At 40.9% G+C, this 23,640-nt stretch overlaps 1 protein-coding gene across 3 annotated transcripts in view; it reads right to left on the bottom strand.

Annotated features, from left to right (window-relative positions):
- The window catches only part of HTR4 (5-hydroxytryptamine (serotonin) receptor 4, G protein-coupled), a 104,259-nt gene that overhangs the window by 33,307 nt on the left and 47,312 nt on the right, over nucleotides 1-23,640 (bottom strand). The window contains exon 5 of one of the 3 annotated variants that reach the window (XM_008585804.1): nucleotides 7,305-7,721. The exons of 1 other annotated variant lie outside the window; for it this stretch is intronic. In XM_008585804.1, the coding sequence (XP_008584026.1) occupies nucleotides 7,631-7,721 (91 nt within the window). In that variant the 3' untranslated portion in view covers nucleotides 7,305-7,630. Of the gene's footprint in view, nucleotides 1-7,304; nucleotides 7,722-13,609; nucleotides 13,841-23,640 lie in introns of those variants that run through there. One more of the 3 variants, XM_008585805.1, reaches the window with a different exon arrangement.

Raw genomic sequence — 23,640 nt, 5'->3', positions numbered from 1 at the left:
AAATAATAATAACTACCAATGATCTACCTGTCAGTGTTCTGATTGCTATAATATATATAATTTTATTTAAATTATACAACCTCACAAGTTATATAGTGTAACACCTCTATTTTTACCAGTAAAGAAACTGAAGCTCAGAGAAATTAATTAACTTGCCCAAAGAAACTCAATTGGCAAGTTGGGGAGCTGGGATTCAATCCAGTCAAGGCTTTTTTTTTCTTTTGAGAATTAAATATTATAAGATACATAAAGCGTCTAGGTAGTACTGATGGACATATCTTCGATGCTCAATACAATTGCTTCCTTTCACCCTTTTAGAAGGTGAAGTGTGACTGTTGCTTCTGGTTATTATGAGACACATGAATTGGAGAAGATCCTGAGACATTTTAGGAGCTCCATAACAAGACATTGAATGACGACTACACTTCATGTCTTGTCTATGCTCATTATGTGCATCTTTCTTCTCTGTCTCCATAGCCAAATCTTTACCATCTCCATCTTCCCCTTAATAGTCTTTTTACCTCGCCCCTTTCAGATTAGAGAACTGGCATAGAAACAATCACCACCTGCCACTTCCCCCACCTCTCCCTGCTCCTGGTTTCTCAACACCCTTTCCATATGACTGTACATGCTGCTTCTGAATTTCAAATGTCATGGAACCCAGAGTAATAACAGCAACAGCTACACTTCAGTGAGAGCTTACCATACGCCAGAGACTATGAATGACTGTTTATCATCTGTAACCCACTGAAGCCTCAGAACAACACTCTGGGGAATGTGCTATCATTATCCCTCCGCAAAGAAGAAGCCGAGGCTCCGACAGTTAAGGAATTTGCCCATCATCACACAACCAGTAACTAGCAGAGCCTGGAACTCAACCCATGTCTATCTAATGCCAAAGTCTAAGGTCTTAAGCAAAGAAAGTTTCTCAGTTTATAGATGGCAAAACTTAAGGCAGAAAGGGGCAGGGATATGCCCAGTCATACAAGTTAGGAAGGATGCTGCAGAAAAAGAAGACATTTTCTGACATCTTTCAAACAATGCTCTATCACACCCCAGCCTGATTAATTCTCACTGTGTCCATTCTACTCCCATGGTCTGGTCCACCTTCATTCAATCCATGCTGTCTCAATAAATGCCATTATTGGTGAAACACCATTATAATGGTGGCCAATATCCTCTAGGATTCTCCAATGTCAAGTAACTCCCACAACTTCAGTTTCATCATTACTGCTTAAGTTATTTTTTAGCACCTAGACGTGAACCAAAAAAGAAAATAAACTTGCCATATATGAAGGAAATAATGGTATTTTCAAACTCTAATCCTTTTATTGCTTGCAAGAAATATGATAAACATCTTGATTTTATTCAAAACTGTCACAAGATTTTCCTCTTATCAGAAGGCTGCAGCTTTTGCAGGGGGTGGAGTATTAAATGGCAGAGCAGTGAGATTTGGGGCTGAAAGAGCCAAGTGGGACGATGCAGTGCAGAGGACATAAACAAAGAAAAACTCCTAATTCTTCAAGTATGGATTCAATGAATTTATTGGATAGCTTCAGTGCACAAAAACCTGTGTGTGGCACTAAGATGAACAGTAGGAATTGACCGCTGTTCTCAAGGAGCTCAAAATCTGGTAGGGGAGCTCAGAAAGTGCATAATTAATGAACCACACTGAAAAGCATATCGAAATGTCATAGGAGAAGAACAAATAAAGTGTTTGGGGACTGGAATAGGTCAAACACCTCATGCTGCCCTGGAGCCTGGAAAAGACTTCAAGTAGAAAGCGGCATTTGAGATGTGCCATGTAGGAGACGCCAGGGGAAGTGTGCCCGATGGGAAGAACAGCAGGACCAGGAGCCTGAATGTGAAAATGCAGAGAGAAAGTGAGTGGAACACGGAGCCCATCATTTGCTTTGCAGGACTGGAAAAGAATAACAGGGTGGGCAAAACTGTTAATAGTAGACAATCAATCAATCAATCGATCGATCAATCAATCGATCAATCAATCAATCAATCAATACTATGAAAAGCCTAGAATTTAGTAGTCAGTGAAGAGTCCTTGAGAGGTTTTGGTAAGGGAAATGGCATGCTCAAAGACATCTTTTAGAGCCTAATGCCCCAGTAGAGATGAAAGATAAAGTCAGTTGTTGAAGGATGATGTCAGTAAAGACGGAGATAAGGAAGTGCATGAGAAAAACCTACTGATTATGTAATCAGATTGATTTCCCCTTCTTTCTGGTAAAATGAAGAGTTTTAATAGAAACCACGCTCTGGCTGGCCACGAATTGATTTTTCTTTCCAATTAGATGCTATTTGGAATTAGCTAACTTAAGATCAGTGAAGATCCATCATGCAAATGCATCTTTGCTTGTCGGCAGTCAACACTGCATGGGAAAAAAGGGAGGCAAAGGAAAAAAGTGTGCAAGAAGAGAATCCATCCATTTCAAGCATAGTTCTTGCAGCTAAAGAAGACAAACCTCTGGTGGATCCAGTCCTCTCAGTAAATGATGTGGGGGAGAAAGGCTAGACTTGGCAGGGCCTGGGTTTCATTTCTAGCTCTAAGTAATGTCTTTGTCCTTCGGCAAATTTCACATTAACTTCTCTGTTGTTCAGCTCAGTTCTTCATCCATATGATGGGAAAATGATACTTACCCTATAGGGTTAAATGAGTAATTAATGTAAAGTGCTTCCCACCAAGGCTCACACATAGGAAGTGACTGGTGAATTGTATCTAATGTTACTGAATTATTATCAGATTTAACTTACTTCTGTGATGCCATCTCCCACCACTTTTCCCACATTCACTGAGCTCCAGCCACCCATGCCAAGCCCACTCCTGCCCAAGAGACTTTGTATTTGCTATTTCCTTTGTCTGACATGATATTCCTACAGATAAAACATATGACTGACCCCTCAGCATTTTTGTCCCCAGTCACAGTGTTCTCCTCTTTTAAGCCTTCCCTAACTACTCCAGCTAACGGTACACCTCCACCCCCTTACACATATCTGTTTTTCATGTTCCTTACAGCACATGTCAGTAATAAATATATCTAATTCATATATATATGTCTCCTTGTTTATTTTCTGGTTCCTGACAAGAAAGAGCAGAGACCCTGTCAGTATTGTTTATTAATAGACCTGTGGCGATAAAACTTGGCACATAGTGGGGTGTTCAAAAAATATCTGTTTATCACTGTAGTGCTGTTGAGAGAATTAAACCACATAACAAATAGAAATCACCTAGCCCACAGTAAGTGCTAAATCAATGCTAGTTTCTCCCCCCTTGAATGAGTCTGGGGATGGCTGTTCCAAAGTGAAGCTAGACAATTAGGAAAACAAGCAAGAAAGGAGACAGTCTCCAAAGGCTTGGTTAGTCTGGAGACTGCTTCTACAGGAGGTTTCCGGGATGTAGTACTCTGTCTGGACATAGCAGGTGCTTCACCGCCAGGGAAGGCTCAGGTTTTCATTCTAGGAAGGAAGTTTCAGGAGATGGAGTACAAGGGTACTTCAAAAAGTTCATGGAAAGATTTGTATTATCTTTTAATTCTATTTTTCCTATATGGAGGAAAAGGTTTGTAAGTAAGTGGGAGGTATGATTCTGAGAAAAGGGTTGCTACCTGGTAAAATAGCTCACAGAAGTATTATGAACACTGCTTCAGAGGAACTAAGGACAAAAGGAAAGACGGGCACTATCACAGACCAGTAGAGGAAATTCCCCGGTTCAGCTGTTTAGGGCTTTAGACCCGGATTTCATTGACACATAATTTGGGCCTAAGGGAGCTGGACGCTGAGCTCCTTCATGGGTCATAACACCAAAAAAAAAAAAAAAAAAAGTTAAGGAGGCACATGTTTCATAACCTCAGTCCAAGACATCTTGATATACAACTGTCACATTGCCTTGAATGGATCCAAATGGTTTATGCCCTGAGAATGGCTGGGATGGATTCTCATCCTTTGCTTGTGGAGTGACCATGTCAGAGAGATCTGTCCTAGTTCATGAGGCCTTGATGAAGTTGACAGACAGACAGACAGATAGGTAGAGTCACATTATCTAACGGTTCTGATACTTTGAGGAGATTCTGATACCAGAGACAGAAAATACTCCAGCTTCAAATGATCCTGACTTCTGGGAGATGCACTGAGCTCCTGGTGGCTACAGAGCAGCTTTGCAGAACGGAGTCATGGGGGATGACTTTGGCACTGTATCGCACATTCAAAATTCAGTTATTCGTTTCAGGACTTAAGATTTCCTTTAATATATAACTTATATAAACATTTACAGAATGCACTCATATAAACATGTGTGTAACTTATCAATGTTTATCAATAAATAGAATTTATCAATAAAAAAAAGTCTACGTAGGCTCCTATTTTTCCCAGAACACATTCCTGGGAACCACATCAAAAAATAGGTAATCATAAAGCCAAGGGTGCTTTCCAAGGAAACAAAGTTAGTATTGAGGATCCTAGTACTTTCAAAGCCTTAGCTTCAAATAAATCATAGATACAACTAACAATTTCATAAAACTAAAGATGCAGCCATGATCAAAATTTGTAATCCTTCAAAATTATAAAATTAAGTTTTACGTTCTGTATAATGGGCACACATGTACTTTAGATGTTGATTACACAAGGAGACTAAGTGCATTATAAACCATACAAGTGGCCCATTTGTAATTCTACTCTATTAAAAATGTAAACAAAATTAAGGTGTTAAATAAAATAACATTAAACCATAATTAATAATTTACATAGACTATCAGATCAGAAAAAAATCTCAAAAATTATCTGGTCGGTGTCTTAGTAGACTCTTTATGTAACTCTTGTTAGCCCGTCATTCGTAGCCTGGTCTGTGTTTGATTTTTTTCATAGCATTTATACATATATATGCATATATATTGAATTTACAGTGTGGGAATGATTTTGATGGCCCAGGTCTGTTTTTTCTCCAACTACACTTTTTCATGGCAAACAGCATTTTAATTTACTTCACGTGACTTTGAAATTATATAAAACATTAGGCTCATTCTTATCAAAATTAGCCTGTAGTCCACATGTCTCCCATCCACCTCTTTACTTTGAGAACAAACAAAATCCCCTTAAATGAAAATGTTTGTGATGTATAAATCCGTATGTTGGGCAACCTGGAGTGACCAAATGAGGAGGTGTGGATTTGGAACAATTGGCACCCAAAGGGTACTCCTTGGGTATTATTTTTCAACATAGAACATTCATTTTCTAAATTGGTCCACCTCCTGGTGAATAAATTACTCCTTGAGAACTCAGGCACATCTACAGTAATCCAAAACATCCAAAGTAAAAATAAACATATAGAATGGCATTTTATGATTTACAGAATGTTTTCATAAAAATTATGTTATTTATCTCCATGACAATTTTTTGAAGTAGGCAGGAGAGATCTCTGGGGCCATAGACATTCAACTATTAGTTCAATTCACTTGGGAAGTCAGGAATGGACTCAGTGCCCTTGCTGCTTCCAAGCTGTGCCCTCCTCACCAACGTTCTCATGGAGGTGGCGGGTAGGATGTATGGCAGCCACAGCAGAGTGGGTGGTCTCATCATGGGTCCAGAGCCACAGGTCTCAGAAGCTTGTTGCATCCTTCTTTGTACTGGAAAAGAACCATCCTCAAAATGGCACTTGACTCCTAAGGGTGGTTGCTGAGCCTAGTGATGGCAGAGAAATGACGACTTGAAAAACCAAAGGGGATTGGTCCAGCCACAGAGTCAGTGTGCAAGTTAGAATTTAAATTAATTTTCTTCATGTTTGACAAGAATAGATTCCCCAGTCGAATCTGCTCCACTGATCAGCAAGAGTCCCAACTTGCACAGGGAGCATTTCAGCATGAAGAAATATTTCTCAACAGCATTCAGGAGTTCTAAATAACGTTTCTCTTTCGGGGACTGTTTCCCTTGCCTAAGGCATGACCTTCTCTCCAATTAAATTAAGCTTTCACAGGACAGAGAATGTTTTCTTGGCATTTGGCTGGTTTGGGCAATCTTCTCTTCCTCATTCCAAAGTCTCTTTCCTGTTGGGTTTGGTTCCAGAACTAAAGTAAACATCAACAGAAATGATAACTGATACTTCATAAGCAGCAAGAGGAAAGAGAGTATGACGAATAGTCCTGAGATGAGATGCTATCGAACCACAGCCAAGATCAAAATTAAAGCCTCACACAGCTCTGGGAAGTGGTATTTATCTCCCTGGGACCTTTGCTCTGGGGCAGCTGGCAAGAGCTATGGACTCAACTTTGAATGAAAGACAACCAGAGTTAATCTGAAGGGCAAAGCTGGCAAGGTCTGGGCTCTAGAAGGCCCAAACGAAGACAGTAGTTACTTTGAAACAAAGCCAAAAGGCAGGCAGGCCTGGCTGTTCGAGGTAGCAGATGGCTGTAGCAGCATCCTGTTGTTCATAAAAAGGAAGGAAATCATAGACATTCCCTGGTCCAAGCTTGAGTTGACAGATGTAGAAAGTGAGGTCCAGAGATGGAAGGACGTTATTCAAGATCTCACAGCAGATTAGGAGCAGAGCCAGTGCTGGGACCTGGGTCCTCTGACTTCAAGTCACACATTGCTTTCCCATTCCCAGCACTGCTGGGTCCTGCCTCCTCCACCTAGGGGACTGCCCGGAGCGAAGAGCCCACACAGTGTGAATTTCCAACAGTTCGCTCCTTTGGGAGCAACAAGGCCAGATTCAAGAGTTTTAAATTGGTACTGTGGGCTTCACCACAAGCTCACGGAAAAGATTTCAAAGTCTTAATAAACATCTGCAATGCTGCCAGCTTTGCCCAAGGCTCTTTAGGAGAAGACGTCCCATTCTAGCCCGACGGGAGAGCAAGCATCTCAGAGCAGTCTTGCGGCCATGGCACTGGGAGGAAGCTGTCTGTCTTCAGCTTCTCTCCAGGGATGCTGCGGAGACCATTTTCCTTTGACAGATTTCTGCCCTTGTGTCTTCCGTGGTAAATAAATGGAGCACGTCCTGAAGAAAAGAGCTGACACTAGACATAAGAAAGAGCAAGTGGAAGACTGTAACTGACACAAAGGCGGCCAAGAGGACGCACGTCTGGCCCCAGACACAGGGAAGAAAGTGTGCTAGTGTCTGGCACAGAACAGGAGGAAGAAGAGACAGTGGGGAGTTTGAACATGGCTGTGACAGATGTGACCAAGCAAAAACTGTGAGCTGTTGGAACATGACTCTGACCAAGACAGGCACAGGGAGGATGTGTTTTGACAATTTCTGTGTGTAGACACAGCAAAGAAGACGTATTTGGAGACATTTATCAGTGAGATAGGACACAATGCACGATCATGTTTGGAACATGAGTGAGACAGACCATGCACAGTATGGGAAACATGTTGTGGACACCAGAGACTGTGAGGCAAGAGCAGAAACTCCAGGAAGTGGGGGTACTGGGAAATGAAAAGTGGAGGCCGTTCTGTCCCCTGACTCTCTCCAACGCCACCTGCTGGAATCTCGGGGGTAAAGCCGGTGTGCGTGGGGTGCCTGCACCAGCGGTTGGGAGGCCTTAGGTGCAGTCATGCACAGGCAGCAGCTTAGGACCTGGCCCTCTCTCAGAAGCATGGCTGTCTTCTGGGTCATTGTCCCAAGGGCCTAAGTGTCACCAGGCTGAGCAGCCACCAAAGGAGAAGTTGCTGGGGGGTGGCACTGACTGTCCCACTGGCCACCACACTCCACTGCATCCCTGGAGAGAGGAGAAGATCATAGAACCTCAAAGTTGGAATGGACGTCACGGATCATCTAGTGAAAGAGCCCACCCAATGCAGGAACCCGTTTGTACCACTTGTTTGGGTGGTCGTTTAGCCTCTACCTAGGAATCTCCAGTGATAGGTCAGTGCATATTAATTTGGAGCAACTTTAGCTATTAGAAATAGCCTGTTAATCTGCCTCCTTACAATGTCTAGCTGGTGGTTGCCAGGCTCACTCAAATTCTACCCTCTACTAATTATATCCTCCCAGTTTTCTCTTCTCCAGGCTACACATTCCCATTTTCTTTAATAACTGTTATATATTATGCTTTCCAGATTATTTCCCATAATGACCACTGTCCAATGACTTGCTGAGATATCACTGCCAAACAGAAAATCTGTATTAACAGATAATACAATTATTTGGCATGAATTACTTTTTAATAAAACAACACTGATCTTTGTGCACAAATCATTTGTGGAATAAGTGTTTTAGAATTTTGGTAAGATCTATTTCAAGCTATGAGTCTATAGTCTCTGAAATCTAGCTTTAGTTTTCTTGAAGAATTGGCGCAATATTTACTGATCTCCAAGGTTCCACTATTTCCCCAGTCTTAGAAGAGCATCATTCAGAGATGTTATCAGGCAGTTCCTTTAAGCCCCTGAGATACAGTACAACTTGGCTCAGAGATAGTTAAATGCTTTCCATCAGTCCTGGACAGCAACTTTCTCCTTACAACGTTCTCTTCTTTCCAGTTGGAAGTCTATTCTTACTGCAGCAGAATATGCAAGATTTCTTCCCTAAATAATGAGATCTAACTATTCTGGGTTTGCTACTTGCTTTGAACATAGCTTTGATTCATCCTTGGTTGTATATTCCTTCTTCCAGATTTTCCACATGCTGTTTTAAAGTGTAAGTTCCCTAGGTAACTCAAGATGTGCCCTCACATCTTTACATGCTGTCTTAAATTTTTATTTATCTTATTCATTGAATATATCTATCAAGAAAAAAAAAGAGTGAATGGAAGAAAAAACAAAGGAAGGAAAGAGGAGAAGGAAGGAGAGAGAGGGAGAAAAGGAGGAAGGGAGAATGTCTCATTTCTCATGGCCAGACTCCCTTGGTATCATATTCGTTATTATTGTCATTATTAGTAATGGTACAAACAACCACCCCATTAGGGCAGCACTCATGTGCCAGGTACTGAACTAAGTGCATTATATGAATTAATTCATGTATTTTATACCCATTTAACAGATAAGGAAATCAAGTTTCAGAGAGTTTTAATAATTTGCCCAAGTGTACACAGTTAATGATTGGCAGAGTCAAACCTTACATTTAGGTCATTTTGATACCAAAATCTGTGCTTTTAATTGTTCTGCTGTATTGCCACTCGCCATCTTGAGAACTATCACTGCTAAGTTCAGTGTTCATGTCCTGTTGTCCCTAGCATCTCCTTGTCCCACTATGGCAGACTCCAGGTCAAATGAATATGTGCAGGAGAGCATGTTATATCTCTTCCATGCATGGGAAGCCTACAGTGTGATGTGGCTTCTTTTATTGCAACACAGTATGAATGGGATGTTAACATGGGACTCTTTCCTGTTAATCCCTCCCGCCCATTAGAGAGAGTCATTGCAAGATGGGCTCCTAATTTTTGGGGGGATGTACAACTGGGGAGACTAGGTGGAAAAGGAAAAAAAAATATCCTGCAAAGGCAGGAGGAAAGTAGGGAAGACATAGTAAGAGAGAAGGCTATGTGAATGAACATCATAAAGAGTTCAAAAAGGAGACAGGATGGAAGGCAAGGCAGGAAGATGAGGGATAAAGAAAGCAATGGGGTGGAGTGTGTCAAAGATTCCAGAGCAGTTGGAAAGAGAGGAGGAGGTTCTTTGAGAAGTGTTTCCCAAAGGTTATATTGGCTCTCATACTATTCTTCTAGAGATTCAAATAAAGATTGAAATTATCCTAGAATTGCTATTTGATGCCTGGTGCCACTCCTTTTTATTGAGTCTACATTGATATAACCCTGGCCAAAGAAAGGAGCCATAGAAAAGGAAAGACAATGGCCCAACCTCTAACTCCACACAGGACTCCAAACACCACCTCCCTCTCAATGGAGCAAAGGAGGACTTGAGAATAATGACAGGGTGACTTATGTCCTGGTTGGGCCTAACAGTCTCAGTTTACTCTATTGTACTGACATAACTGCTAATAGTCTACACTTTAGTGTCATCTGCCCTTTGAGTTTCATTCGAGATAAAAAATGACGGTGCATTATGCGGCATGACAAGAGATCTCCTTCTGGTGCAACAGATCACACCTGGTGCATGAGGCTTTACCACTCAGCAAGCCCCTTTTACTCGCGACTACAAGGTCACCCTACTAACTCAGCAAAGGAAGCAGCAGAGTGCGGCGATGCGAGCAGTGAACCAGAAGACAGGACCTGTTTAGCCTCCAGCTTAGTGACTCTGGATGACTTAGTCCCTTCCTGTGCCTCACTTTCCCCACTTGTTAAATGAGAGGGAGGATGATCTATAAGATCCTTTGCAGCTCTGACACTCTGATTCTATGAGTAGCAGGGATGGTGGGTGACAGATACAGGCTTTCTGATTGGGCACCAGCTGTGTGTGGGTCTGTTCTCCAAAGCTGTGGGTAATTGCTTCAAATTTGGCTTTTAATATTCTATTGTTAGTATCTGATACTTTATATTCTGTGTGGAGGGAAGAGGTTTTGCTGGAAACACTGGGAGGGTAGTTTTTTGATTTCTATTAAAGAATCTAAAAAACCTCAGTTTCTGAATCTGTGAAATTACATTGCAAAGCTGTTAAATGTATCTGGGTAGGGCAAGAGAGGATGGGACTGAGGTGCCACAACTTAAAATGCAGTGAGATCACAACTGTCCTCAAACATATGCTTGATCAGAAACATTGGCAGAGCCACACAAAAATCCCTGACGCAAAACATCATTTAAAAGGAATCTTTCTCCAATATTTTAACAGATGAGTTTTTTAAATGTAGTTTTTTTTGTTGTTTTAATGGCTTTGGTAAAACCCTTTACAATTTATAAAGTACTTTCATATATTCTTCCACACAAAACTGTAAGAAGAAAGGTACAGAGTACTATTTCCATTTTAGAGGAGAACAGAAATACAATGTACGGGCATGGATTGATTGATGGGTAATGGTGGATTTAGTGCTATAAATCAGGCATTCTGCCTCCCAAACCAGGAATTCTATCCACTGGGAAACATGGAAATCATTTGTGTGGTGGGGAGAGTTTTGTGATGAAGTTTAATATTACCAGTTAATGAAACCGACTTACAATTACTTGTGTTCCAGAATGAGGGAGAGAAGGAGGACAGAGAGAACAAGAATCACTAGTTTTCATCTTTCTCAAAGGTCCAGAGGCTGTGAGCATGAGAATTATACTGGGTACCTATAACAGATACAGATTCCCAGGATCCACACAGACCTCTAACAGGGTGGGCGGGAAGGCAGGGGTGCGGTGGGGAGAGCAGATATCCACATTTTTAAAAACTTCTCTCAGCTGATTCTTATGCACACAGGAGTAGGAGATTCTCTGAGCAAGTGGATTTCCAACTGTTCTATTCACGCCTGAGAGAGAGCTTAGAGATAGAGACTTCTTAGGAGGCAATAGTGAGAAAGAACCAGCAAATCAGAGGGCCAGAGCTAAAAGTGTGAGGCACTCAGGGGAGCTCCAAAGGGATCAGAATGGAAGCAATTGATAAAAACAATCCATTTTAGCAAAGTGGACAAGGAGCTATTTATTGATTTTTGTGACACTGAAGATGAAGAGATAAGAAAAGACTTGGTGATAAATCACGAAGATAAGAAGGTAAAAATGTAAAGAGATATGCACCAAGCAATATTTCTTTAGGTGCTGTGCATGTGATGAAAACTAGAATGCCTGGGTACCATTAGCTGGTGAAAACGAATGGTTGTCTATAAACAGCAAATAGTGAACAGTGATTTGTAACAAGTTATCAGCAAGTTCATTTATTCAAAAAGCAATGCTCTAGGTCAATTTCTTTATTTGTCCTTAGATTGACTATCAACCAGAATACTCTGGAATATTGATGCTGGAAGATCAAGTGTTTCCCAGACATGGGATGTGTTTAGCGGGTGATATGCTAGACAACAGTCACAGCGTTAAGTAATTTGAATCACAGCAAGGGTATTAAAATTATTTTTTTACTTATCCTGCTTATTTTAAAGGAAAAGACTCAGTTTGGCCACACTCTGGCTTTAACAAGTCTCTAATAACTAACAGATGCAGAGCTGCCTCAGGCTCAGAGCCTTTGGCAAGCAACAGGATCAAGTTAAACTTTGTTTTGTTTTCACTGCATTTAGTTTTTAAATTATCTTCTCTTTATGGTTTTGCATTTAAGGTCATGATACAGATTTTCCTTCACAACTATATTTATTTAGATTACAAATGTATATAAAGACAAATAGTAAATAAATAATGGCTGATATGGTAAAAAAAAATCATGAAAGTAGCATGCAAGTGATAGAGACCTCTATGAGAAAGATGAAAAATGAATTGCAGAGAGCTTCATGTCTTGACAAGAACGTAAAGCAACCCATCCACATGGCAGAAGCTCCAGGATCTCAAGCCAGTGGTCTTTCTACTACTTTGTGCTGCTTGTAGAAAGGACCCCACATAGCTAAGTCTGCACAGTTCGGGATGCCTAACCATGAGGCCTCTGGACATAATATATTCCCAGGGGCTGTTTAATTCAATCACCAGTCTCAGATATGTCTATGTTCCAATACGCCAAAGTGCAGGATCAAATCAGAATCAGCCCAATGTACCTCTTTCCCTATTTCTCAACATGCATATATAAGGATGAGGTCAAACCAATCACCTGGTGAGATGTTTTCCCCCATTGTCTACCACAGTTCCTAAAAGACAAATAAAAGGATTGGCATTTTGAGTCTTTGTGGGCCCAGGCTGTTTTCCTGCCTTTTCTTTTTTTTTCTTTTTTTCTTTTTTCCTTTTTGTCTTTTTTCGTGACCGGCAACGGATCGCAATCCTCAGTGTTGCGCCCGCACCTCGCTCAGCCAGTGAGCAGCCGGTCTGTATGTGGGATCCGAACTCTCGGCGGGAGCGCCGCCGCGCTTCCAAGCGGCACACTGTAGCAGTGCGCCACCAGGCCGGCCCTTTCCTGCCTTTTCTGTTGAATCATTTCAATATGAGAGAATCTAAAAATGTCTAGGAGAAAATACGGATTCATAATAAAAACAGCCAACATTTACTGAGAGTTTATTATGTGCCAATGACTGTGTGAAGCAAATCATGGATGATCTCATTTAATCTTCATCACAATCCTATCACATAGGTTTTATTTTTTGCAGGCACTAGTTGAGTAGAATGATGCCTGGTAACTTGCGCCAGGTTGAACCTCCAGAGAGTGGTGAAGCCAGGATCTTCACTCAGACCCTCACTGAACCATGGTCACGAAATATGCAACTTTACCCAACAGGTACCCTCAACTTTTAGGCACTGCTCTTGAGAGGCACCCAAGTGAGTCAGGTACAGAGAGAGTACTTAAGATCCCGCAGAATGAGCTGAGCCTCCAAGAGGAGAAGCAGGTGGTAAGAGAATCCAGAGGAGGAAGCAATTAATTGTTGCTCAGAGATTGAGAGGGTGGGGTTCAGGAAAGTTTAGAGAGCTCCTATTGGAAAAGTGCCTGGAGAAATGGAGCAGGCTTGTGCCAGGGAGGAAAGTGGGACAGAGCATTCTAGACAGCAGAAATGATCCAGAGGCAAGAGAACTGATTATTTGGGAAAAGCTGACCAATCTTAAATGCTTATTGCACAAAGAGTTAGGTGCGGGGAGCAAGGCTACAGGGGGAAAGTTGGGGGAAATGAGGCAGAAAACTAGATTGGGTCAGGCCAAGAAGGGCTTTACATGACCTTCACTATCTCCCACGGCAAGTCACACTATACTGCTCAAGGTTATTCTATTACAGTGCAATCCAGCTGGAATTTGCAGTTTAAAATCCCACTTATCTGAATGGCCTTTCCATCCTCCTGAATGATACATGTGAAACAGCTTCTCTCCCCATGATTATATTATAACACGTAGTCCTAAAAGAAAACCAGAGGCAGAAAAAGTAAATTGTAATTTGCAACCCTGTTGAGGAAAGGGCTCCCTATAATCATCAAAATATGTGAATAGAATTGCATTCAATTCTAGAGCTCAGCCTTTTGGAAAGTCATGGAAAAACTGGACTGAATGTCAAAGTTACCCAGTGTGGCCTGATTAATTTGTGTGCATGCGTTTTGCGTGGCTTCCAGTGGCAGGGCCTGAACCATCAAAAAGAAGTGAGAGGGTAAAAGCTTGATTATATGCTCTTTAATGGCAGGGTGCTTGCCTATCTAGGTCTCTGCTGTATCTCCTCTTCTTAGAACATTGCCTGGATCCTACTAGAAATGTAATAATAAAGCGCAAATAAATGGATGAATTAATGAGTAAGTGAGAAGGTAGCCTAGACCTGGTTCTTAGACCTGGGTTCTGGTCCTTGTTCCTCTGCTGATATGGCCGCAGTACCTTAGGCAAACTTCTTAAGTTCTATGAACCTCAATTTTCTTGTCTGTAAAATATTGGGTTCAGTGGTCTATTTCAGGTTATTTTTTACATGACTATAACAAATAAGCTCATCGAGTATCCATAGGAGACATTGGAGGGATGGGGCAGTGGCCATGATTCTGTGTACACACATCCCATACCAATACCTGCTCTGATCAAAGCAGTTCTACTGTCATTCATTTCAACAAAAGATTTCCACACCTGAAAAAAATGTTTGAAAACCATCAGAATGCTCAAGCTCTATTATCACTTCTACCTATAAAATTCTAAGCTTGTATAATGTTCAAACACAGGGGAGTAAAATTTGACCAAACATTGCAACAATTAGGGCTGTTCAAGCAACAGAACGCTTTGCTTTGGATAGTAATGAGCTGCCCCTCATTGAGAGGAGAGAGAGACAGCTACTGGCCAGAGAAGTTGTAGGAGAGATCATTGTATCATTGGCAATATTTGACCAGATCACTTCTGAAGCTCTCCCCATGTCTAAGAATTAACACTTTTGCATTCTTAAAAGAGTTTTGAGTTAACTAGCAAGGGGCATAGCTTGGTGGTTAATGGCAAGGGCTTTGAAATCAGATGAATGTGTATTAGAATCCTGGGCCTAACACTCACCAGTTGTGGAGTCTTGGCCAAGTTATTTAATCTCTCTGAGTCTAATTTCCCCATAGTAAAACAGAGATGATAATACCTGCTCCACACAGTAAGGATTCAATGAGATGGCATATGCTGTAATGTACTTAGCTCAATGCCAGGCAGATAAAACAGTGCTCAGTAAATGGCAGCTGCTAAGATGATGAGAATGAAGACGAAGATGGTGATGTCTGGACAGGGAAACCAAATCATTCCAAAAGCAACTAGTTATTAAATATGACAATTACTCACATGTCTGCATGTATACATGTACATGTGTGTTTATGTGTGTGTATATGTATATGTGTACACACACACTCATGTGCATGCATACACACTACTTTCCCTAAAGTCAGAAACTCAAAGTAGGCAATACCAACTTACAAATAGAGCAAAAAGTTAAATTATACCAGCCAGCGAAGAAAAGAAATGCCTGAAAAGATAAAGGGAACATGACCAGATACCAAATATATTTCTTTGTCAGGTTTATCAAAATATAGATTCACTCATTTTTTAGGAAAAACAAAACAAAACAAAACACCGCTCCAAGAGCAATTCTAACTGTGAAATGTTTCTAAGAATCCTGTTAAAAATAACCGGAAATAGGCATGGAAATAAGAAAAGACTATTTGGAAATTGTGTTCTGAAAAGTAGGTTCTTGGTTCGTTGGCTGAATATAACCCAGTGCATTCCCCGTTGCTTGTTTTTGTAATCAGAAGCCATTCAGGGGTCTTCTTGCTCATGGGCTGGAGAAGGCTTCCCAGCATTTCCAGAAGGACAGCAGCTAGAACTCTGCATGGCTCCTTTCCCCATGGCCCTCCTATCCTTGCTGTCAAAGGACTTCTGTTCCTCCGTCTCAACCCACTGCTCAGGATCTATTCTGTTCCTTTTCAGGAGGACCTTATGGTGCTTTTGATAGCAAACTATTTCCCGTCAGACCCTGTTCCCATAACAAACTAGAGCTCCAGAAGTAGGAGTCTTGTCCTACTAACCAGGGTTCCTACCTGTTTGCTTAATAAGATGATGATTATGACAATGAGAATACAATTTACCAATAACTTACTTTGTTCCAGGCTCTATATGTACAGTATCTCATAAAAGCCTCGCAACAGTTTTATGAGGCAAGAACCCCCTTTGCTCCCATTTTGCACAGGAAGAAACTGAGGCACCAAGAGCTCAAGGAACTTGCCCAGGATCATGCAGCTTCATAGAAGTCAAACTATGGTCTGTCACACAGCAGCTCCTATGCTTTTAACCATAATATTAAACTACTTCATCAGTAACCCAGTTCCTCCTAAATTGGGATTCTGCCTTCTTCTTTCCAGAGCCTGAAGTTCGGGTCCTAAATGTATCTATGTGAAGAAAGAAGTATTATAAAAACCAGATTGAGGGGACATCTCCTTAATCCCAGCCCAGAGCAACTTCTCCTTGCAAATCTCCTTTTATATTAAAGCTTCTAACAACAGAAATTTATCCTGATTGGGATATGACCAATACCTTCCTCAAATACAATCTCAGGCATCAAGTCAGCTGGGTACAACTGAGCATCCATACAGACATTTCTCTCTTAGAAATGTCAACATTTTCTCCTAGCCACAGACTGCCAGCAGAATCATTAGAGAAAACTAGAAGGGCCCCTGAAAATGACAATATTACCTTGACATATCTTTTCTCACTGGTAATCTTTCTAGAAGTTCTCCAGTTTCAATCAAACAAAATGTCACACTGGCTAAAGTAGTCTTTGCTCTCTCCTCTATTTAACTGCATTGTGGAAAGATCTGTGATTCTATAACTGCAAGATCACAAAAGAAGGGTTTGAGAACATCTCCTTCAATCTCCTCTAAGCCAGACGCAGAAAGAGAAATACTACCTGTTCTCATTCATAACTGGGTGCTAAGAAAGAAGGAAAGAAAGAAAGAGAAAAAGAGAGGAAGAGAAACAAAGAAAGAAAGAGAGAAAGAAAAAGACCAAAGGATATACTAGAGATGGGGGGTAGGGAGAGAGGGGAGATGGGAAGTGATAGGTCAGGTGAAGGGCATGGTGAAAGACTATAATCTGTGATGATGAATATGCTAATAATAATTAATTAAAGAAAGAAAAAAATCTCCTCCCCCTTTCTTAGAAATGCTGACTAGAGATCAGTCAATGCTTCCAGTGACATCCAATTTTCTCCTTCTACTTTACTAGAAACTCCCTCATAGGGCAGTCCATTTCATTTTGTGCTGAAATACATATTCTCATAACCTCAACCCTTTGTAGCCTACCTTTCTCCCTGGGGCCATGCAGAACAAGTCAGATCCCTCTTTCCCATAAGAGCACATCAGATATGTAATAACAACGCTTATGCCCTGAATCCCTTTTGCTCTAAGCTCAGCATCCCTAGTTCCTTCCAGTGCTCTTCATGTATCATGAATTCTGCAGAGAAAATCACGGTATTCATCCTCCTCTGAACATGCTCCAGTTTGTCAATTTGCACTATAAGATGAAGCCTCTACCCTTTTTATGGGCCAGGGACCTTACTCATTACGCTATGGACTAAACACACATTTACATGGGATTATGGTTTTCCAGTGGGTCTGTTAGTGTGCTTTGGAGGCGATTCCTTCCTGAACAGCTGCTCTGACTAAATTGGGAGGGCTGTGTCCTTGCCAAGTACATGCTGTGAGAGAACAAGCTCATAGAGCCTGCCTTGTGGAAAAGACTTATCAGCAAGGATACTGCTGGCATTGTAACCATGGAAGTTCAAGACCCTTCCTCCTAGGAACAACATCAATACCTTCTACAAGGTTTTTTCTCCCACTTGTCTTGTCTTGAGAATGGATATGGATTGAAAGGAGACAAATAGTGCAGGGGCTGCACCTCCTGGCATTGCTGGAAGACCTCTCCTGCTTTCTTCTGGTAGTGACAAAGAAGTTCTCCATTGCAAAGCCCAGAGGACTAGTTTAAAGCAGGGTTTCTCAATCTTAGCACTGTCTTGAAATTTGGGGCCAGACAATTCTTTGTTGTGGGAGGCTGTCCCGTGCATTGTCACATATTTAGCAGCATCCTTGGCCCCCACCGACTAGATGCCAATAGCACTCCCCAGTTGTGACAACCAAAAATGCCTCCAGACATTGCCAAATGTCCTCTGGTAAGCAAAATTGTCCCCGATTGAAAACTAGTGGTCCAATCTCAGTAGTCTTAAGATATGCAGCCAAACCTAAACTTAAAGCTTTTATCTAATTCAACTTCCTCATTTTATTGGTGCTGAGAGAGATGATGGCTGCGTGGTGACCAGGAAGGGATTAGAAGACATGTCACCTGCTCCTTCCAGTACACCAGTGGCTCTCAAACTGCTGTACATTAGATCTCCCAAAATCTATGGATTTCTGGTCTCCAACCAAACCAATGAAAATAGAGTCTCTACAAGTGGAGCCCAGGCTCAGGTATTGTTTAAGAGATCCTAGGTGCCTGTCATGTGCAGCCAGAGTCAAAGGCCAGGGCATCACACCATGTTGCCTCCACTCTTGACATCCGATAAACCCTTTTGGGTATTTCTAGAGCTGGTGTTCTTTTGGGGCTTGCCCTGCAGGGTGGCATGCACAATCCCTCACTATTGTGGGCACCAATCTCAGAAGGCCGCTGTGCAGAACCCTAACTGTGTGAGCACCTGCAGAGCAAAAGGGGGAAGACATACACACAGAATGTACCCAACTTGTTTGACATGGTTAGGGTGTTTTATGTTGGGTCAAAAAAATGCCTACAGGTAATTTAAAAGCCAGAAGGCACATTCAAAATAACAGTCCCAACTGTTCAGCACAGGGCATGATGTACCCAGGAAACAAGTCTTGTCTCATGTTGCTTAAACAATTATTTATAAACAGTGTGATTAATTTAATTTAATTCATTTCTGGCTTTTCTTCTAGCAGAGGGAGCTCTGCATTCCTTGTTTAAGGAGCTGTGTTTAGAAAATAGAGATTTCTATTGACTCATTTCTTAAGAAAATACTTATCAGGAAGGTGAGAAAATAACTGGAAAACTGGGGAAAGATGTTTTACCAAGATGTGACTGAGGTTATATACATAGTTATAATAACAGTTATAGCAGTTTCTACTCATTGAGCACTTTCTGAAAAACAGGATCTGGGCTTAGCCCCATAGTTATGTTATCGTATTTAACCTTAACAAAAGCTCTGTGTGATGGGTTCTAATATTATCCTCATTTTACAGATGAGGAAACAAACCCAGAGATGTTGGGTCACGTGCTCAAGGTCATATTGATACTAAATGGCAGATCTCAGACAGGCCTGAAACCAGGTCTGCCAGATTCTAACACCTGCAGCCATCAGGGTATACAGGGTGAGAGACCCCTTTGGTTACATATCTTCCACTAAGTTAGCCTTCCACTAAGTCAGGGGCAAGAACTTTTCCTTGACAGGTAGTCTCAATGGAGATGATAATATTTTGGCCTCAGCACTTTAGCACAGGAGTAGGCGTCCTGGAGAGCAGCTTAGGCAACCTGATTAACATATTTCTGAAGGGCAGATACATTGTGCTAACAGTGTTAACTTTTCTAATTCCAAGTATTTTGTGAGGCAAGTGGAACTTTTTTTGAAGTTGTTATTCTCACTGTTTTCCTGGTGTGATTTCAAAGAGGTCAATGTTTTCTGAGAAGCTACTTCATGTTGGGATTGGGACAGAATTGAGAACAGGCCAGCTTTGTGACTGTGTGACCAGTGGTCACACAGGTACTCAGCTAATTTTAATAACCTGCTGTCACCATCTTGAAATTCGTAGAATGTGTGTGTTATCAAGAAGTGAAATAAAAACAGCTGAGTTAGTTTTGTTCACTGTACTGTTAAAAAACAAACTACATAAGTATGTATAAACTACAAAATGTGTTTTTGTGATTCCACATACAAGTGTAGTGCATTTAAAACTGGCCTTATGCAATATAAAGATGGATAATAAATTTTATGCTAATAATTAAAATTGTTTTTTACTGGAACAAAGGTAAATAGCAAATTAAAAAAAAAAACATGACAAGTTGAGAGAGAGAGATCAGATGAAAGGAAAGGCTTTATATTTGAATACCTTTAATGGTACTTTTTTCCTGGCTTTTGAACAAGCACCCCATATTTTTATTTTGCATCGGGCCTGCAAATTATGTAGCAGACCCTGGAGGGGGTTAAGAGAAATAGAGCAAGATCACTCTCATTCATCTTTGATTCACCCAGATTAAGTCTGCTTTGGCTCAAAACAATGAGGTAAATGTTGAATCAAATTGTAACCTCCAAAGTTCAAGGTAAAGGCCATAAAATGGCTTTTAAATGTCAAACAACTTTCCAACATTAGCAGAAGACTCCAAGGATGTAAAGTAAATCAAACCTAAATTATTTTCTCCTCCATAGGTAAAATCGTCCAATTCACAGTGTGAAAACCTTTATTGAAAAGAGGAATTCTGGTGTGTTAAGGTTAAAAGTAGAAAAGTGGTTTCACAGTGAAAAACCAACTATTTCAGTAACGGAATTAACACTTGTTTTTTAAAGTGGTGAAAACATTCTAGAATATATAATCCAGGTGAACAATAAGGTATGATAAGAGCATCCATTCATTCATTCATTCAACAAATATATTAATTGAGCGATTTCTACACAGTGGGAAAACTTTAAAGAATAAAAGAGGCACGTTACAGACAGATAATAAAAAAAAATTAACCACACAAAAAAATTGTAAATTCTGATAATTGTTATTTATAAAGGAAACAATAAGGTGCAGTAACCCAGAAGAATTTTTTCTTTTATTGTTATTTTTTGTGGGGTGAGGAGGATCTCATTCTCTTTGCCTCTTTCTTATTTTTATTTTTCTCTGTCCTCATATTTTTCTCCTCTATTGATTCTATACATTAATCTGAATATAGTAATCTTGTGCATGGAAATGTCAAAGATGTATATAACACATCCACTAAAAATGGGTTTATTTATTATTGAGCTTTGGTTGCTAACAAGAGTTAGTAAATCCGAGGGAAATTTATATTGCCTCCTTCTAGAGAAAAGGCTCATGTAGCTCCAGAGCTGTTTTGTCCAATAGAACTTTTTGCAGTCATAGAAATGTTCTACATTGTGTTGTCTAATCCAGTAGCCACTCACCACATGTGGCTAATGAATGCTTGGAATGTGGCTAGTGCAACCAAGGAACTGAAGTTTTAGTTTTATTTCATGTTAGTTAAATTGAAATAGAAATAGCCCCTCTGCCTGGAAGCAGACAAGACAGTAATGCCTGGGGTCCTGGGTGGGAATTGAGGGCAGCCACCCCCTTTACCCAGAAGCAGGCAAGAGAGAATGTCAAAAACACCACTTTTGCATGGATGGCCCACCAAAGCCATCACCACAGCCATGGCTGACACAAAAGTGTTTTGACACCACAGCAATAGCCACAGACACTGTGCAGGTAGCCCACCACACGACTGCATCAACACAAGGAGATTCACCAGTGGAGACTGGAAAAAGAAGAGGACATCTCTCTCCTCAAAGCCCACTCCAGAGTGGTAGCAAAAGCAACTGCTCTATCAGATGACCAGACATTAATGTAGAAATACCAGAAATATGAAAACCCAAGAAAATATGACACCACCAAAAGAATACAGTAATTCTCAAATATCAGCCCCTATAGAGCAGGAAACACTTTAAATGACTGAAAAGTAATGCCAAGCAACAATATTAGGGAAACATTGAGATATGAGAAAACTCAGTTAGATAACATAATGAAATAAGAAAAAGAAAATTCAGAATTTGAAGGAGGAAATTTACAAAGAGATGAATACCTTAAAAAAGAAGGTAGCAGAACTCATGGAACTCAAGGATTCACACAGTAAAATAAAAAACACAACCAAAGGCTTAAGCAGTAGGCTAGAACAAGCAGAAGAAAGAATTTCTGATCTTGAAGATAGTCTTTTCAAAATAACTGAGGCAGACCAAAAAAAAAAAAGGAAAAAGAATTTTAGAGAATGAAGAAAATCTCAGAGAACTAGCAGACCTTAAGTGCACAAACATTCAAACCATGGGTTTCCAGAAGGACAGGAGAAAGGAAAGGGCGTGGAAAACCTATTCAATGAAATGACCATGGAAAACTTCCCAGGTGTAGGATGAGACACAGACCTTCAGAGCCAGGGGACTCAAAGATCCCCAAACAGATGCAACCCAAAAAGGTCCTCTCCAAGACACATTATAGTCAAACTGACAAAGCTCAGAGACAAAGAGAGAATCCTAAAAGAAGCAAGAGAAAAGTGTCAAGTCACCTATAAGGGGGCCCCTATCAGACTAACAGCAGACTTCTCAACAGAAACTCTATAGGCCAGAAGAAGATGGGATGATATATTCAAAATACTGAAAGGAAAAAACCTGCCAGCTAAAATTACTATAGCCAGCAAGAGTATCCTTCAGAAATGAGAGAAAAATAGTGTTTTTTCCAGACAAACAAAAACTGTGGGAGTTTACCAACACACAACCAGCCTTATAAGAAATCCTTAAGGAAGTCCTGCATCTGGAACCTGAAAAACAATAGTCACTACCACAATACAGATACAGAAGAAAGAACAAACCCACTGGTAGAACAAAAATGCAAATGAGCAAGAGAAAGAAACTAAATCCTACCACCACAAAAAACCATAACGACAATGTAATAATGGCCCTGCTTTATTTCTGATTTTGGTAATTTCGGTCTTCTCTCTTTTATTCTTGGTCAGTTAGATAAAGATTTGCAAATTTTGTTGACCTTTTTAAAGAATCAACTTTTGGTTTTGTTGATTTTGTCTATTGTTTTTGTAACTCTCTATTTCATATATTTCTGTAGTCATCTTTGTTGTTTCCTTCTTATATCTGTTTTTGTTTTTTTTAATTTTTATTTTTTAAAATTTATTTATTGAGCCAAAATCGATTATACATATTTTGGGGGTTGAACATTGAGATATGTTGATTAAATCAATATTACTAGCATATGTATTATTACAAAGCATGATTATTCTTTATGCCCCTTGTCCAACCTCTCACCTTCCCCCATTCCCTCCCCCTCCCCCCTCTAATTGCCCTAGATTTCTTCTTTCCTTCTGAAAGAATAATAGTTACTCTGTTAACTTGTTGCCTAAATAATCTGTCCAATGCTGAGAGATGTGATCAGGTCTCCCAATATTATCATAGAGCAGATGCTTCTTCTGTTACTCTGAAATGGATTTTGTGGAAAGAGACATCCTCTTCTTTTTTTTTTTTTGTCTCTGCTGGGACTCTTCTTGTGTGAATGCACTCCAGTGGTTGGTGGACCATCTACATGGTGGCTGGGTGTCTAGCCACTTCTGTAGCAGCCATGGTTATTGTGGTGGCTGTGGTGGGCCACCTATGTGGAGGTGCTGTTTTTGGCATGCACCTTGGCACTGGCAGTATGCCTGGTAGTGGGGTGTGTTTGGTCCCCTTCTCCATGCCTCTTGTCCCTGGGTAGGCCCCAAGGTGCTGGCGCCATGTGCCTGGTTGTGGGAGAGGGGTCCAGCCCCTTCTCCATGTCCTGGGTCCCTGGGCGGGCCCTGAGGTACCGGTGCAGTGTGCCTGGTTATGGGAGGAGGGTCCGGTCCCCTTCTCCGTACCTCAGGTACCCAGGTGGGCCCCGAGGTGCTGGCATTTTGTGCCTTGTGTGGGAGAGGG

This window comes from Galeopterus variegatus, unplaced genomic scaffold, assembly GCF_000696425.1.
Source record: "Galeopterus variegatus unplaced genomic scaffold, G_variegatus-3.0.2 Scaffold3725, whole genome shotgun sequence".
NCBI classification, from domain to species: domain Eukaryota; kingdom Metazoa; phylum Chordata; class Mammalia; order Dermoptera; family Cynocephalidae; genus Galeopterus; species Galeopterus variegatus.
Note: the sequence above shows the minus strand (reverse complement) of the source record. Positions and strands in the feature narration are given on the sequence as shown.